Here is a 14,956-nt window from a genome sequence, read left to right on the forward strand (position 1 = left end):
TTACTATCGGTGACCATACTCTGTTTTCACCTTGTTTGAATTTTATTCTTCTCATTCGTGTAATTTCAAATTTTGGCGCAAGTTCAGCAATTTGAGAGAAGATGTTAAATCGATTACGTCGACCCCACCGCTCAACTGGTATTTATTATGTCGATCTCGATAGAATGAAAAGGAATATGAATCTTGGTGGAATTTCAATTTCGAACGTATAAACGGACGAAATGTCACTAAGCATTTTCTCCAGTATCCTAGCGTTTCTGCCAGCTCGCCGCTTTATTTGTTTCATATGAAATTGTTTAAAAAACATTTCTGGTCGTACTTTGGAAAACTAAATACACGTTTCGACACCGTTCACTCTTATATATTGCAGTTACTTTTCACATGCTAAAAAAAGTGACAGTGTTCATTTGCTATTTATCTCCATTTGCATCTTATTTACCTTTCAATATTATAATGACTACAGAGATTATAATAAAGCTCTATTTCCATTGTTATTCAAATGATCTGTCTTTTTGTGTTTTGTTTAAATGCTTGTTTTTATCGACTTTCTAACATTATTAACTTCAATATCGCCTGCCTTTCTTGCACGCTGGCGTAAGTGTGTCATTTTTAATCATCTTCTATTTCATGTTTGTATATTACTCAGTGTACACGTGTGTGTACAAATAAACATTACATATTCGAAGCTTAATTTTCTGTTACAGGTTAAAATATACCCTCACTTAAATTTGCGAACTTAAGAGAACTGATTTCTTAAAAAAACATATGAATGAGCCATTTCCAAAAACATTCTTAAACCATACGAAATATAAAGAGGCAGGATGTCTCGGTATCAACCTACATTGGATAATGTTTCATTATAGAAAATTATGTCACTGAAACGAAATTCAATACTTAACCGTTGCTGTTCTGTGATTAAAGATAAATAACATCAACTTCCTGGTCACCAGTAACCAAACTTATATTTGTTTAACATCCAAGCTTCTCAATTCAAATTTATTGATTTAATACGTATTTTATTATTTATGCGCCCTTTTAAAGCCTAGACAGGCTCATGGGCCCGGTTTATTATTCTAAAATAATCTTTTCTACTCAAGGCACAATACCCGAAATTTTTTTGAGAGGAGACCAGTCGATTAGTTCGACCCCAGTACGCAACCGGTACTTAATTTATCGACCTCGAAAGGATGAAAGACAAGGTCGACCTTGGCGGAATTTGAACTCAGGACGTAATGACAGACGAAATGCTACTAGGCATTTCGCCCGGCGTGCTAACGTGTCAGCCACCTCACCACCTTTCCAGCTATTTTAATTTAAATTGATACGAAATCCAGCACCAGAATTTGCCCTAGTTAAAACCGGAGACGTTGTGTCGAAATAGCAGACTCATGTAAAACTCAAAGATTGTAAGACGTATACAAATGCTGTTAAAGTTCTTTTAATCTTTTAAAGTTAGCAAATAACATTTCCCACGCTGGGGCCAACCATTTTACCATTAATTTTTTAAGTAGTAGTTGATTTAGAAACCAAAAATGTGCTTTAGAAATATGGCAGACGAGTCTTTTTTTCTTGGATAAGAATATTTTATTTAACAACGATTAAAAGAATAACTGGGTCGCGGCGGACCTCAAAGAAATTGTACAGCAATAATATATATATATATATATATATATATATATATATATATATATATATATACAACAACAAAGAATAGTCACTTTTCAACTATGAAATTCGGAAAGCAAAATCAGAATATTCCAGAAAGTTTAATGGGCAAATGACAGAAAAAGATAAGTGAAAGTGCATGTGTGAGAAATATCTTCAATTTCCAATTTAAACATCGATACATGCTGGTGAAACAAACTCTCCAATAAGGAATTTAAAGATACATCTGCTGTTATATTGTAAAATAGATTCAGGTGATTTTTTTCAAAGAATTTACTGCAGGTGTCACAGAGTTATTAGTGTATCTGCTTGAAAGTGCGACTACAGTCAGATTTCTCTTAGTTCCAAACGTAAAATATAGTTAGGTGATCACTAAAAATTAAAGAGCTTATTTTTTAGTGTAAAATCATATAAACTGCAGGAGACAATTGACGTATAAGTAGGTATGTGTGAAACTAACATATATGTGTGAACGTGAGAAGTGGATATCTTGAATGAACTTCGATAACTGGTACTATTTTTATATATGTATTCGTTAAATGAAACAAGAAGGCACCATTTTGATAGAATTCTAAGCGCGTTATGATTTTCGATTGTAGACAATTTGAAGTTTAATAGCTGTTTAGTCCTTCACTTTCCCCTCTCTCACACTCTTTCCCTAACTCTCTCTCTCTCTCTCTCTCTCTCTATCTCTCTCTCTCTCTCTCTCTCTCTCTCTCTCTCTCTCTCTCTCTCTCTCTCTCTCTCACATATAAACACACATACATACACACGCCTACAATAATTCTATCATGAAAGAGTCATTATAGCATCTGACACATTCCTTCAAATTACACGTTATCGACTTGAAATTATCAGCACACGTTAGACAATGTCTTCCAAGATATGCAGCAAAAGGTAATGAACATCATTCGAATCCATTTGAGTGTAATTTTCTCTTTCGATAGGGCCTTGGAGATAAACAGCAACATATAATCATTTCCTATGATATCACCTTTCATTGTTCATTACATTTACACTTTATATCTGTCTCTAAGTGTCTGCTCCTATCTATCCTATTTATGTATCTAATTGTCTCTCTCGGTCTGTTTGTCTATCTATCTATCTATATATCTATCTATCTATGTGTGTTTACTCCTGTATTATGTATGTATGTGTCTATGATTGTATATATGTATTTATCTATGTGTTATGCATTTATGTATGCATGTATGTGTGTATGTATGCATGAATGCACCGATGTATGTAAGGATATCAGCATACACAATATCTGATTTAATTCATATTCTATTTGAAAAGGACAGAGATGACCATCAGATCAAGAGCAACTTCATCTGCTGAAAAATTTAAGAAAAACATTTGTTAACAAAGTAATGAGGTTGATCATATATTTCTCAATAAACACAGAAACACATACACACATACCTCTTCCATATGGTCCTACCAGAGGCAACCGTCATTAGATTTTCCCGATGGATTCCAAAGCATGACTAAATAAGATTATGGATACTATCCAGCCATCTCGTTCTTGGTCTACATTAAGTTCTTCTGCCGGTTGATTCGGTTTGGAAAATTCCAGCGACCTTCTAATAACGTATCTGTAGTACTGAAGCTGTGACTTCTCAATGCGGATACGTAGCCTTTTGACCTGAAGAGACACCCTATCTCCAAGCTACGCACCTTGTCATATGACGTTAGTCCAAACGTCCGTATAAGAAACCTCATTTCGGCCGCTTGTATTCGCAATCGCATTCGTTCAGTTATTATTCAACTTTGATGAAAATAGGTGAGGATAAGTGCAAAAACCGAACTGAAGATAGCGTGTTTGGCTTGTTCAGTTACCTCTTTTTCTAAGGATCGAATACTTGAGCCTACACATTGCATTACCATTCTAGCATTCAATTCAGGCTCCTGCTTGCCATCACTCGAAAATATGGCCCCAAGATACCTGTTCCACTAACACGCACAGGGTACTGGAAGACTCTCTTGAGAATTCCAGTTTCACAGTCTTCCCACCACTTGTCTTCATCCTTGTCTTGCAGCACTCGACAGCGAACTCATTCACTGTATGCTAGAAATCGCCTGCTGCTGAATCAAGTAACATAAGATACTTCTAAATATCAGCCGGCTGATCCTGAACATAACGATGCTAAAGCACTTCCCAAGGGATGCGCATATCAATCCAGTTCATAAGATATATGGACAGGAGTAGTGGAAATACGCACCCCTGCCAAAATCTATGTTGAACAGCTTCGACTTAACAACCGCTGAGCTTTTCTGGGTTCTTTCGTTTTTTTTTTGTTTTTTTGGGGTTTTTTTTTTTTTGCTTTGCTTTTTCTTTCTAGGGTTGATGATTACTAATTGCCTTTTTTAAATACTTTCACTTTCACTGACCCCAACGAAAATAGATCTAAAAACTAGCTTACAAGAAAATAATTAGTATGTAAGTATGCACACACTTACACATATACATATATCATCCATGCATATACACATATACAAACACTATTCATACATACACACAAACATACACTCATCTCTCTCTCTCACATTCATTCACACACACACACACACACACACACACACACACACACGTTCATGGAAACATAAAATGCACAATTATGTGTACTCAAAACAAGAAGATACATGTTACATACCACCCTCGTATTTGCGATAAAGTATGCGTGTTCCATTTTCCATTTTGCCTTCAATCCAGTTTCCGTAATTAGTAGTTGCTCCCCAATCCACACGAAAATGCGGTTCTCTGAAATTAATGTTACAATTGATGAATTTAATAAAGTTTATCATAATGAAAAATTTTACAACTAAATTTACAACAATCCATTCTGCTTGATTAAATCGATGAGTAAGCATTTTCATCTTTGCGATTAGTGATTGTCTCATACCTTGTGAGTTATTCACGATATAGAATGTGAAAATGACGAGTAATTTGGGTAAATCAGATCTTGGTGTTTAGCTTCAGCTCAGCTGTGATCAAGGCGATCTACTATCAAAAAGCATTCCAGCTATGACAATTTTCACATTTCTTTGGTAAACATAATGTATGTTGGATCACATTCACCAATGATGGTAAAGGGTTAGTTGAGACGAAACAAGTTCAAAGATTATCTTAGAAAACATGATACTCCATCAATTCCCACTTGCCCTATTATTTGAATTACAGATTTTTTAAACAAAAGAAGACAGTGGTTTTAACTCTAGGAGACAGTTGTGTTTACATCTCGATGTCTTCTCAGGAACTCATTATTGCCTTTGAAAACTCGCGCTTCACTGCTGGGTCACGTGTATCCTTTTGCGGCCAGCAGCGATTGGATGTTTTGAGCGTATCACGACTGTGCTATGTCACCACAACAAAATAGTGCTAACATGTCTCGCTACAGTCTAATTCTCTTATTTCATTTTCAGTGTGATAGTGTTACTCTTAACTAGTTTTCAAAGTTCTTTTCGCACATTTCTAAGCCGGGTTTCATATTTATTTCTTTGGTAAATCCTTGCCCTCTCTGTAATAATATTTCCAGGCTTTTATCACTTGCAGCATAGAAGTTTAGACCATCCATATACAAGAGATTGTTTAACATGTCAGTTAGATAAGTCAATGTCAGACAGAAAGGGAGGGGAGAGAGTGGGTCTCTTTGAAATATTCCTCTTCTAATCGGGATTTACTTAGTTTTTATGATACCCTCTTTTTGTCTGGAGCTGCAACGACCTTCGTCGTTTATTCATTGCATGATTTATATATATATATTATTATTTCTTGTTCACAGCTAATGTTTTTCCAGGTTCGATGTGTGGAAAATACTGTCAAAACCTGTCGATAATCAATCCAAGTCATGCTGAAACACTTTTTTCTTGCGGCTATCTTCAGTAATAGTTTCATTGATCAATTAACTTTATTGATTTTTACAGCATTATAAGCATTGGAAGCATCCCTTTTGCTCTTCCAGAATCAAGTCGTTTTCTTATAATCTGTCCACGCTATTGTTAATCTGTCTTTCTAGATTTCACTTATTTTAGAAGAAAAAGAGACAAAACCTGAAATCTACATGATGCAGAACATTCATACCTGAAATGAGAGAGGTTAATATCAAATGGCCGGATTCAGAAAATACCTGTTAATTACTGAACCCTATAAAATTGATTCAACCTTCCTTCAAATTATGAGATTCTATAACTTTGTTAGAAATCATTATTATTATTATCATTATATCATTAAATCATTAAAGATGATAACAAAGAATAAGGAGATAATATATACTTAATATCAACTGCAAAGCTCAATCGAGTATCATCTGAGAAAGGATGAAAGATGAGTTTATCTTCCTGGCACCACGATGTAGAATTTGTCCCAGTTCCTTTGAAAACGAATTTTTGGCTTTGATGTTCGTCTTTGAAATGTAATTCCACCTGCAAATGTAAAGTTGAGTAGGATCAATAATCTAAGAGAGTGAGAGGGAGGCGAGCGTCGCAAAGAAAAAAGAAGATAAGGATGAATTATAGGGAAATGCAAAAAGTGCGAGAAAAAGATATAGAGAAAAGTGGGGCATTCGAGATCAATGACAAAGTATACTTTTCTTTTGAAAACAACGATAGTTTGGGAAGAAAAAATAGCATGCTTAAATGAATTGATAGGAAGCGTGAAAATACACAGAGGAAACCGCACTCTTGGTTATTTTTGTCGTTATGTTAATTCTTCTGACAAGCATACTGAAAAAATCCAGGCCCGTCTATGAGTTTGTCTAAACCATGTGTGAAGGTAAATCATCTACCAAGAAAGGAAGGAGACAAGATTTTTAAAAGCAGAAAATGTCATGCATACTGCAATACTAAGGCTGAAAACCTACGTGGTATGTCGTAAATAAAGAACACTATTGGCGGCTGAAGATATCCAACATGTTAGTGAAGTAGTAGAAGAAATCAAGTACAGAAGGATGAACGACGCGAAAAATAGCTGGAAAGATAACGAATTACATGGCCAATTGGTGCAAGAAATCAAGTAAGGAGCAAAGAATGCTGGTTGTGGCTGACAGATGGAAACCTGAATCCAGGAACCGAATCGCTAGTGGTAGCCGTTTTGGAACAAGATATTAAGGCAAAGCTGCTAAAGGCAAAGGTCAGTCAGAGAAATAGATAATCTGTGGGAAATGAGACAAAGCTATTTACCATCTTTTGAATGAATGTAGTAATTTAACACAAAATCAAAATAAACGCGGTCATTAGTGTGTACGTAAAATCGTGCAATGAGATTTTAGACGAGTATGTGTCTACGAAATAACAGGAAAGTGGTATGCATATGAGCTAGAAGTTAGACTGTCAATGGTAATTACAATATGTTATGGGAACTACACATAAACAATGACCAAATTACTGAACCAAAGACACTAGTTATGATTAGAGATGGCAAAAAAGGAAGACGAAGACAACAATTATTTCGTGGTAGTTGTTGCACTCGGATAACACCCAAAAGGCTCAAACCGCTACCTTGCCAAGGCTGACGGATACAGGGATTAAGACTAGGATTTTCGACCTGCAATCCCTTATTATGTAAGAATCCTAAGAAAGGATCTTGAGATTTGAAGGGACCTGCTATCACCAAACTCAAAACAACGACACTACTAAATAATGTAGCATTTAATAGCTATAACAAACATAACGAGGATTATTTCACACTTTAAAATGATTGAAGCCTCAGCATTCTCATCGATTGTTTTTTTAAACCTGAAATTTCCTTTGATGGTGTTGATCTATCATCAAAGATATTCCGGCTAAGACTATCAAGTTCTTTTTTTTTTTATTGACACTGTATTTAAGAAAATATTATGCGATAGTTCCTTCGTGTTTGAAGGCAGTAGAGTGTGATGTGAGAAAGATTTCATTGTTATTTCCAACAGATGGAACGATCGCGTAGAAGTTCTTCACTAGTTGATTTCTTGTACTTGTGTGGTAAAGGTTTGTTTTGTTTAAGCCTTTTAAGTTCAAGAAATAACCAAAGGTAATCTATCTCAACATATGTTGGTGTGTTTGCATGTGTGTATGTGTGCGCGTATGTGTATTCTTCTGTATTGATGTATGCAAATGTGTGTGTATGTGAGGACTAACTGCTCATTTTATATATAAAAAAACATACACGTAGTTGATATGATTTTCTGCAACACATAGTTTTACCATCGATATCTTACATTAGAATGTTCTATGTGGTTACCTAGCTAGCAAGAAAAAGAAACCAAGCCGCTCTCAGATTATGCCCTGCCGTCTAATAATCTAGTTATAGATATATCATGTACGAAAATAAGACAAGAATTCAAAACAGGATCCTGTTTAAATCTAAGGATGAAGTGGAAAATACCAACAGCACAAGTTACATGCGCCATTGCAATATCGACCGGAAGAGGTAAGAATTTAATACCTCAAGAGATAGGGAACTGACAAAGTATTATTTAAATGAAAATCATTTTGAAATTTCAAAAATACATTACCATTTCAATAGGCAAACTGTCCCAGTATAAATATATAGGACTTCTATTGAATGAGAATTTGTTCAACTTAAATACTTTCTGCCATTGTTTGCCTGTAATGAACAATAAATGGCAAACAATGGTTTAGATGTAAATATACAGACAAGATTGTAAGGAAGTTTATTAATATTTTAAAAGAAATATGCAACACAGAGTACTATGAAGTATACTTGATTGATTTTAACATTATTAAATGCAATAGAATTTTTATAGACGAAAACTGAAATAGGTCCATCGTATATATGTGCATATTTTTGTGTATGTCTGTGTTTGTACCCTCACCATCACTTGGCAACCGATGGGGTTATGTTTCCATCCCCGTCAACTAGCGGTTCGGGAAAAGAAACCGATAGAATAAGTCTTGGCGTTGATTTGTTCAAATAAAGGGATGCTACAGCATGGCTGTAGTCAAATGACTGAAAGAAGTAAAAGAACAAAATAAAAACTATGCCATTTTAATCGCAAGCAACGCCGGGTATCTCTGGTAGTATATAATACAAATGAAAGATAAACATTTTATAAATGTGTATGTCAGTTGTCTATGTTAATGTGTGTATGTGTGTATATAGATGTTTAATTTCTAAGTCGATTTATGTGTGTGTATGTTTGTGTTCATATTAGTAAAAAGCTTATCGAAACGAATCAGTTCATTTTCATACGCATTCGTTTATAATTTTTTTTTAAATGTCAATCTTTAGAGTCATTAATTAAAATTAACAATTATATTTATGTGTATGAACGTACGAGTATGCATAAACGAAAATCTCTTCAGAACGTTTGATATTAGTATCAGATAAACACCAAAATATATTACATTATATGAAACGGTAAGATAATTAATAAAATACATATATTTGTGTTTGCATGTGTATGATTATTTGATAATAAGAGGTCACTATTATATTCTTGTATTAAACAAATAACTGTTTATATTCATATGTATACATTTATTTGAGAATAAAAGTTTACCGTTATAGTCATTCGTTCATATTTTATTCCATATATGTATGTGTGAGTGTGAGAGTGTATGTATTAATACATGCTTACGTTTGACGCATTTGAATTTAATACGTATATATATTACGGCTATTACGTCATCAAAATTGGTTTTGTGAATAGATTTACAACTTAAGAATTTAAGATTTCATGTATTATATTAGTATATTAATTAATAAATACTCCATGTCATTATTAATCGTTATTAATTGGACTCTTACGTACTATATATTATATATATATATATATATATATATATATATTATTCAAAAGAATTCCAACTCTGTCTGTTTTTTTATGTTTTATTTATATTCTTATAAAATTAATGTAGGATATAGAATATTTGACAGGAACATTCCCGTCAAATCGGTGTGGGTACCTCTATGCTGAAGAGTAATTCAAACCAGATACTTTTTCTTTTTCTAGTTTAAGGGTTAGTGTTTTATGCAGTCTTGAAATCATTTATATCATGTATTTTTTTGTGACACCACTGTTATAAAGTTTCCTTACATGGAATTGAAGACATATTTCTTATTAGGTTTTGAATTATAAATTTAGGAAGGTTGGATTGACTATACATATGCTGGATACTTTATCTTCTGTTGATAATGATTGTAAATAGTACGTACTAAATCTAGATTACCGGGGATTATCTTATGAGTTACTACTGCAACGAGAAAAACTGTTTGTAAAGAAAAGTTTTCATTTTCACCAAAATGTTTCGGATATTTGTAAGACTGGCAACCTCTCCTTTCAAATATTTTATTAACATGCACACAACCAGAAAGTTCTTAGTAGCTCTTCAGTTTAATGTTCAATTTTTTATAGGTCTTATGTGTGTGTGTGTGTTGGGGGGTGGGGGTGTATGCATGTATATGTATACATGTATATATATATGTATATATATATATATATATATATATATATATATATATATATATATATATACGTACATAACCATTAAATAGCGTTAATGGTGGAAACATTGTGCAAAAATGATAAAAACAAGGAAAATCTGATTTACATACTGTGTTTATAAATCAACATATATGATGAACAGTCGCAATCATAATCTTCAAGTTCAGTCTTATAAAACGTACGATGCATGTGACATGCGCCATTACAATAGCTGAAATATCCACAATCAACCTGTGATAAACACAGGATTGCACACTGTATACGAGATGCTACGTTCTCAGTTATGTTATATTGGCCTTTTAGACATTTTGATTTAGTAATTCTTCGGAAATTACTCTCTTTATATTCTGCTTTGCAAATTATGGGAGCGCCGACAAATAGAAGTGTCATAGCTAGCATCAACTTGAGAAACAAATGATAATCAGCTGAAGTTGCCATTCCTGAAAAATATACGGATATTTAATAATGATAATAATAATAATAATAATAATAATAATAATAATAATAATAATAAAGATGATGATGATGATGATGATGATGATGATGATGATGATGATAACGACGATGATGATGATGATGATGATGATGGGTTCTTCACAAACTTTCCGAGTCTGATCGCTCGCTTAGAGCGAATGTGTACTCTTCTTTGCTATCACGTCTCACGAATGAACCCTTTTTGGACCGAATAGACACTGGTGACGAGAAATGGGTTCCCTATAAAAATGTCAAGAACCGAAAACAGTGGACCGGGAAAGGAGAAACATCGGCACCCCAGGCTAAAGAAGGTATTGTTATCTATTTGTTGAGAAGTTTAGTCCACTTTGAACTTTTAAGCCTAAACCAAACGATAATGCGAGCACCTTGGGTGGCTTAAGTCAGCGCTAGAAGAAAAACGACCATCTTTGGTTTCAAGATGAAAGGTCTTCTTCCATCAGGATCAATCGCGACCACATACGAGGATGATATTCTAAAGGCTGGAACAGTTTGAATGGGAAACTATGACCCCCACACCATATTCCTCGAATAATGCCCCATCTGATTATCATTTATTCCGCAGTCTTCAAAATCATTTCGACGAATTCTGTAGACGAGGTCAGAACATACTGGAGGAGTATTTTTGTCACGGACAAGTGAATTTTAGAAGAGAGGACTTGCAACTCTACCAGATAACTGGAAGAGCATTGTAAAAAATGAAGGAGAGTATAGTTTAGATAAAAGAAAAAAACATTGTTTATCTTAATTTTGAAAAATAAAAGAAGTATAACAGTTGTCGAGCAGTGGTGGGGATACAAACACAGATACAAAGACATACACACACACACACACACACACACAAATATATATATATATATATATATATATATATATATATACATACATACATACGACGGGCTTCTTACAATTCCGTCAACCGAATCCACTCAGGTAGCTTTCTTCCGCCCGAGGCTATAGCAGAAGAAACTTCCGCAGGGTGCCACGCAGTGGGACTGAACCCGAAATCATGTGGTTGGGAAGCAAACGTCTTACCATACTGCCATGCCTGCGCTTATACTTGAGCTTTTAATATCATCTCGTTTAATATAAAAGGTAAAGTCGAATACAGACTAAGTATTAGCATTTAGTTTGAGATACTAAGTGATTGTCTCATCTAGTACCCTTTTTCTAAATAATAATGATTTCTAACATAAACCGAAGCCAGACAGGAGACAGACAAAAAGAAAAGAAAACCTTGCCACAATAGGATTTGAAACCAGAATTTAAATGTACGTAACTGAATATTAAATATACCTTATTAATCGAACCATGACTTCTATAAACCCACCGCCCTTCCTTCCAGGATCTATGGATATAGGATATGATAATAATAAAATCAAATGTAATGAAAGCACATACCACTTAAAGAATTTTTTAAACACAGATTTATAGAAATAATTGTGTTTACTGTCACTCATTTGATTCCTAATAAAATTAATTCACTTACCTTTAAGGTTCATGACTGTTACGGAGTTGCTAATTCAGCTTCAATTTTTCTTGAAATTTGATCAATCAGAAGTGTCTTACAGGAAACAATATCTTCTGCGTTATCCAATTTCGATAAACAAGATTATTTTTTTATCTTTTAGTTTTGACAATTCAGGAAAAAAGACAATGCTTTAAAAAGACAATGCTTTAAAAAGACAATGCTTTAAAAAGACAATATCGTCAGATGTTTTCCAACGTTTTAATCAATGGTGAGCAACTTGAACTTACTTCCTCTCTAACTCTAGATGCTGTCGTCAGACTATTTCAGCTTTCTTCAACACGTTCTTAAACTTGCGGTCTTATCCTGTTTTGTTTTCTCTCCAGAATGCTTTAATATCAAGGTTATAAAAAAAATTATCAATTTTAAGATAAGCTTCCTTTTCCAATCTGTTTCCACTTCTATCCACTGACCAACGCATATAAACTACTTGACACAATTTACATGCATTTATGCGCTCGGTGAACAAAAGAGATATACTTTAACTTTGTGTTGTATTGATTGGTTTTCAATTTGTTTAATTTTTAATTTTGCTCTAGACAAATTATGATCGATATCATCGGTAACTAATAGGTGGCTGAGAATTGATTGGAGGACGCCATGATATGTTTATATTTTCTTTCGAATAAAATGTTGATAATGTGCCTCCCACCCCGAGAAAGGCATGGATGCCACAAATTTTCGTGTTAATTAGTGAACGAACATATTTACAGTATTTATTCTAATCCTACATTGTGCGTTCGGATATGGCCGAGATCACATATTGATTTAGCCTCGATGTTTTTACTTGGATAATCGTGTTACTAGTTAAATGTAGAGGAAAAAGAAATTGCATAATTAAAATTATTAAAAGTTTTTTTGAAATAACGTACAAAAGAGAGATTAGATGAGGTACACTCCGGAGATTAGGAGAGGCGTATGTCAGTGTAACAGAAGACACGGAGCTTGGAAGATTAGCAGTCTAGTGTTGGTGTTGTTTTTGTGTATCCATAGGTTTCAATGAGTCTTCATTGAGGAGTCATTGAGTAGTCATTTTATCAAAGAAGTTGTAACCATCATCATCTTGTTTGGGACAGTGTTCAATGGATACCACATTATACAAATGTGTTCATCTAAAAGGGTGAAATATGATAAAATAAATATTGGTGGTAATTTCAAATAGTTTGCGAAACCGCTTAGAGGTCAGGCTCTCTCATAGATATTAACATACACAATGTAGCGCCTAGAAAGGGTATTTCATCAACTGAAACTGCACTCGTAATTAGTACAAAAAACCATTAGCGTTAATATCAATTACTTAGCGAAACAGATAAGAGAGGAAACTCCGAAATAATATATTAAAGCATGAATTGTACCATGTAATAAGGTATGAGTCTGGATGACAATCAGGGTATGTTTCTGTATTATTAAATCTCTTTGATAAAGCATAGTCAGCACGATCACATTAACTGTTCTGTTTTGCTCATTATATCTGGTAGCCTACATTTAACTATGTAGTGTTTATGCAGAATAGTCGTATACCTAACAGAAATTTTCCAGTGATATCTTTATATATTCTGTGTATTTGAAGTGTACTATCTCAGATATTACGGTCAATTCTGCAACATGTAAGAATTTTGAGCTGATAATCATTTGAATTTCTATATTTATGTGTATTTGTAAAAGAAGTCCGTTCCAGTTATTGTAAAGCAAAGAATATGTGATCATCACAAAAATGTATTCATTTTAAAGACTAACTTCAATGATAGTTGTAGTTGTTAAGCTCCAAACGATGCTGAAAGCATATTTTCAACAGCATAAGTTTATGTGTCCTAAGGTGTGATTTAAAAGCTAAAAGTATTTTCTGATCGAACGACCACTGGGTGACACACGCTGTTGTTCTTGAGGTGTAATAATTGATATTTCCTTGCATATTACCGCTGTTTGATTCACACTCATTTTAGAATCTCAGATTCACACACTTGTTAGAGTAGTCCTCTAGTTTAAAGCTCTGTAAAAGAAGTCCGAAGAATGGGCCTCCAACCGGGCCTTCCATGATACCCATAAAGCCAGGAACCTTTCAGAACCCTTTTTTACCTATATAAATGCAGCCAGCAGTGATTATCTATTGATTAGTTCTCAGTCTCAGTTACACGGTCAATAATAGATTGTTATTATTGTTATTATTATTTTTTTTAATTAGCTTAATATCATTAATCGAGAGTTTATGTCTGAACTTCTAAAAAGCTACGAGGAAATTACTTGTTTCAACTTGTTACTTCTCTTGATATTCATGAGCGTCTTTTCGTATTCTTTCTATTCACTTTACATGGAAGTTGGTGAAGGACATATCAGCTTTAATATTATTAATAAATATCCTTACAAACACGCACAAACATAAGCATATATATATATATATATATATATATATATATATATATATATATATATATATATATATATGTAGGTCAGACTTACAGAAAGACAAAAGACGAAATCAGGCATAGGGGCAACAAGCAGGTGTATTAGTTTAACGCTCGGGAAAGATGGAAAAAGTCCTTTAAGTTTCGATCCTACGCTCTTCGCCAGAAAGGAATAAGAGGAAAAAAATAGGTAGAGAATTGACAGAAAAAATGGTGAGAGAGCGGTCCATTCTGTTATATATCTACTATTACTATTTAAAATTATGTATGTCTACTACAGATTTCTTGTATTGCATGTGCAATGATATACAGTAACCAGCTGCATTTAACTGAAGAATATCTACACCTCTGTGCCTCAAAGAATTTTTTTACTCATAACCTTAAAAAACGTGGATATTTTTTAATTAAATTTTCTACATATA

At 33.8% G+C, this 14,956-nt stretch overlaps 1 protein-coding gene across 1 annotated transcript; it reads right to left on the bottom strand.

Annotated features, from left to right (window-relative positions):
• Nucleotides 1-1,777: 1,777 nt before the first annotated feature.
• Nucleotides 1,778-12,667, bottom strand: LOC149134350 (uncharacterized). The gene is made up of 6 exons (XM_089355949.1): nt 12,094-12,667; nt 10,223-10,552; nt 8,160-8,251; nt 5,942-6,090; nt 4,323-4,429; nt 1,778-3,002 (listed from the first exon to the last, which is right to left on the bottom strand). The coding sequence occupies exons 1-6, from the start codon at nt 12,104-12,106 to the stop codon at nt 2,953-2,955; spliced, it is 741 nt and encodes a 246-aa protein (XP_089212075.1). The 5' UTR covers nt 12,107-12,667; the 3' UTR covers nt 1,778-2,952.
• Nucleotides 12,668-14,956: the final 2,289 nt, after the last annotated feature.

Source organism: Octopus bimaculoides, chromosome 8 (genome assembly GCF_046866305.1).
Source record: "Octopus bimaculoides isolate indiv1 chromosome 8, ASM4686630v1, whole genome shotgun sequence".
Taxonomy (NCBI): Eukaryota; Metazoa; Mollusca; class Cephalopoda; order Octopoda; family Octopodidae; genus Octopus; species Octopus bimaculoides.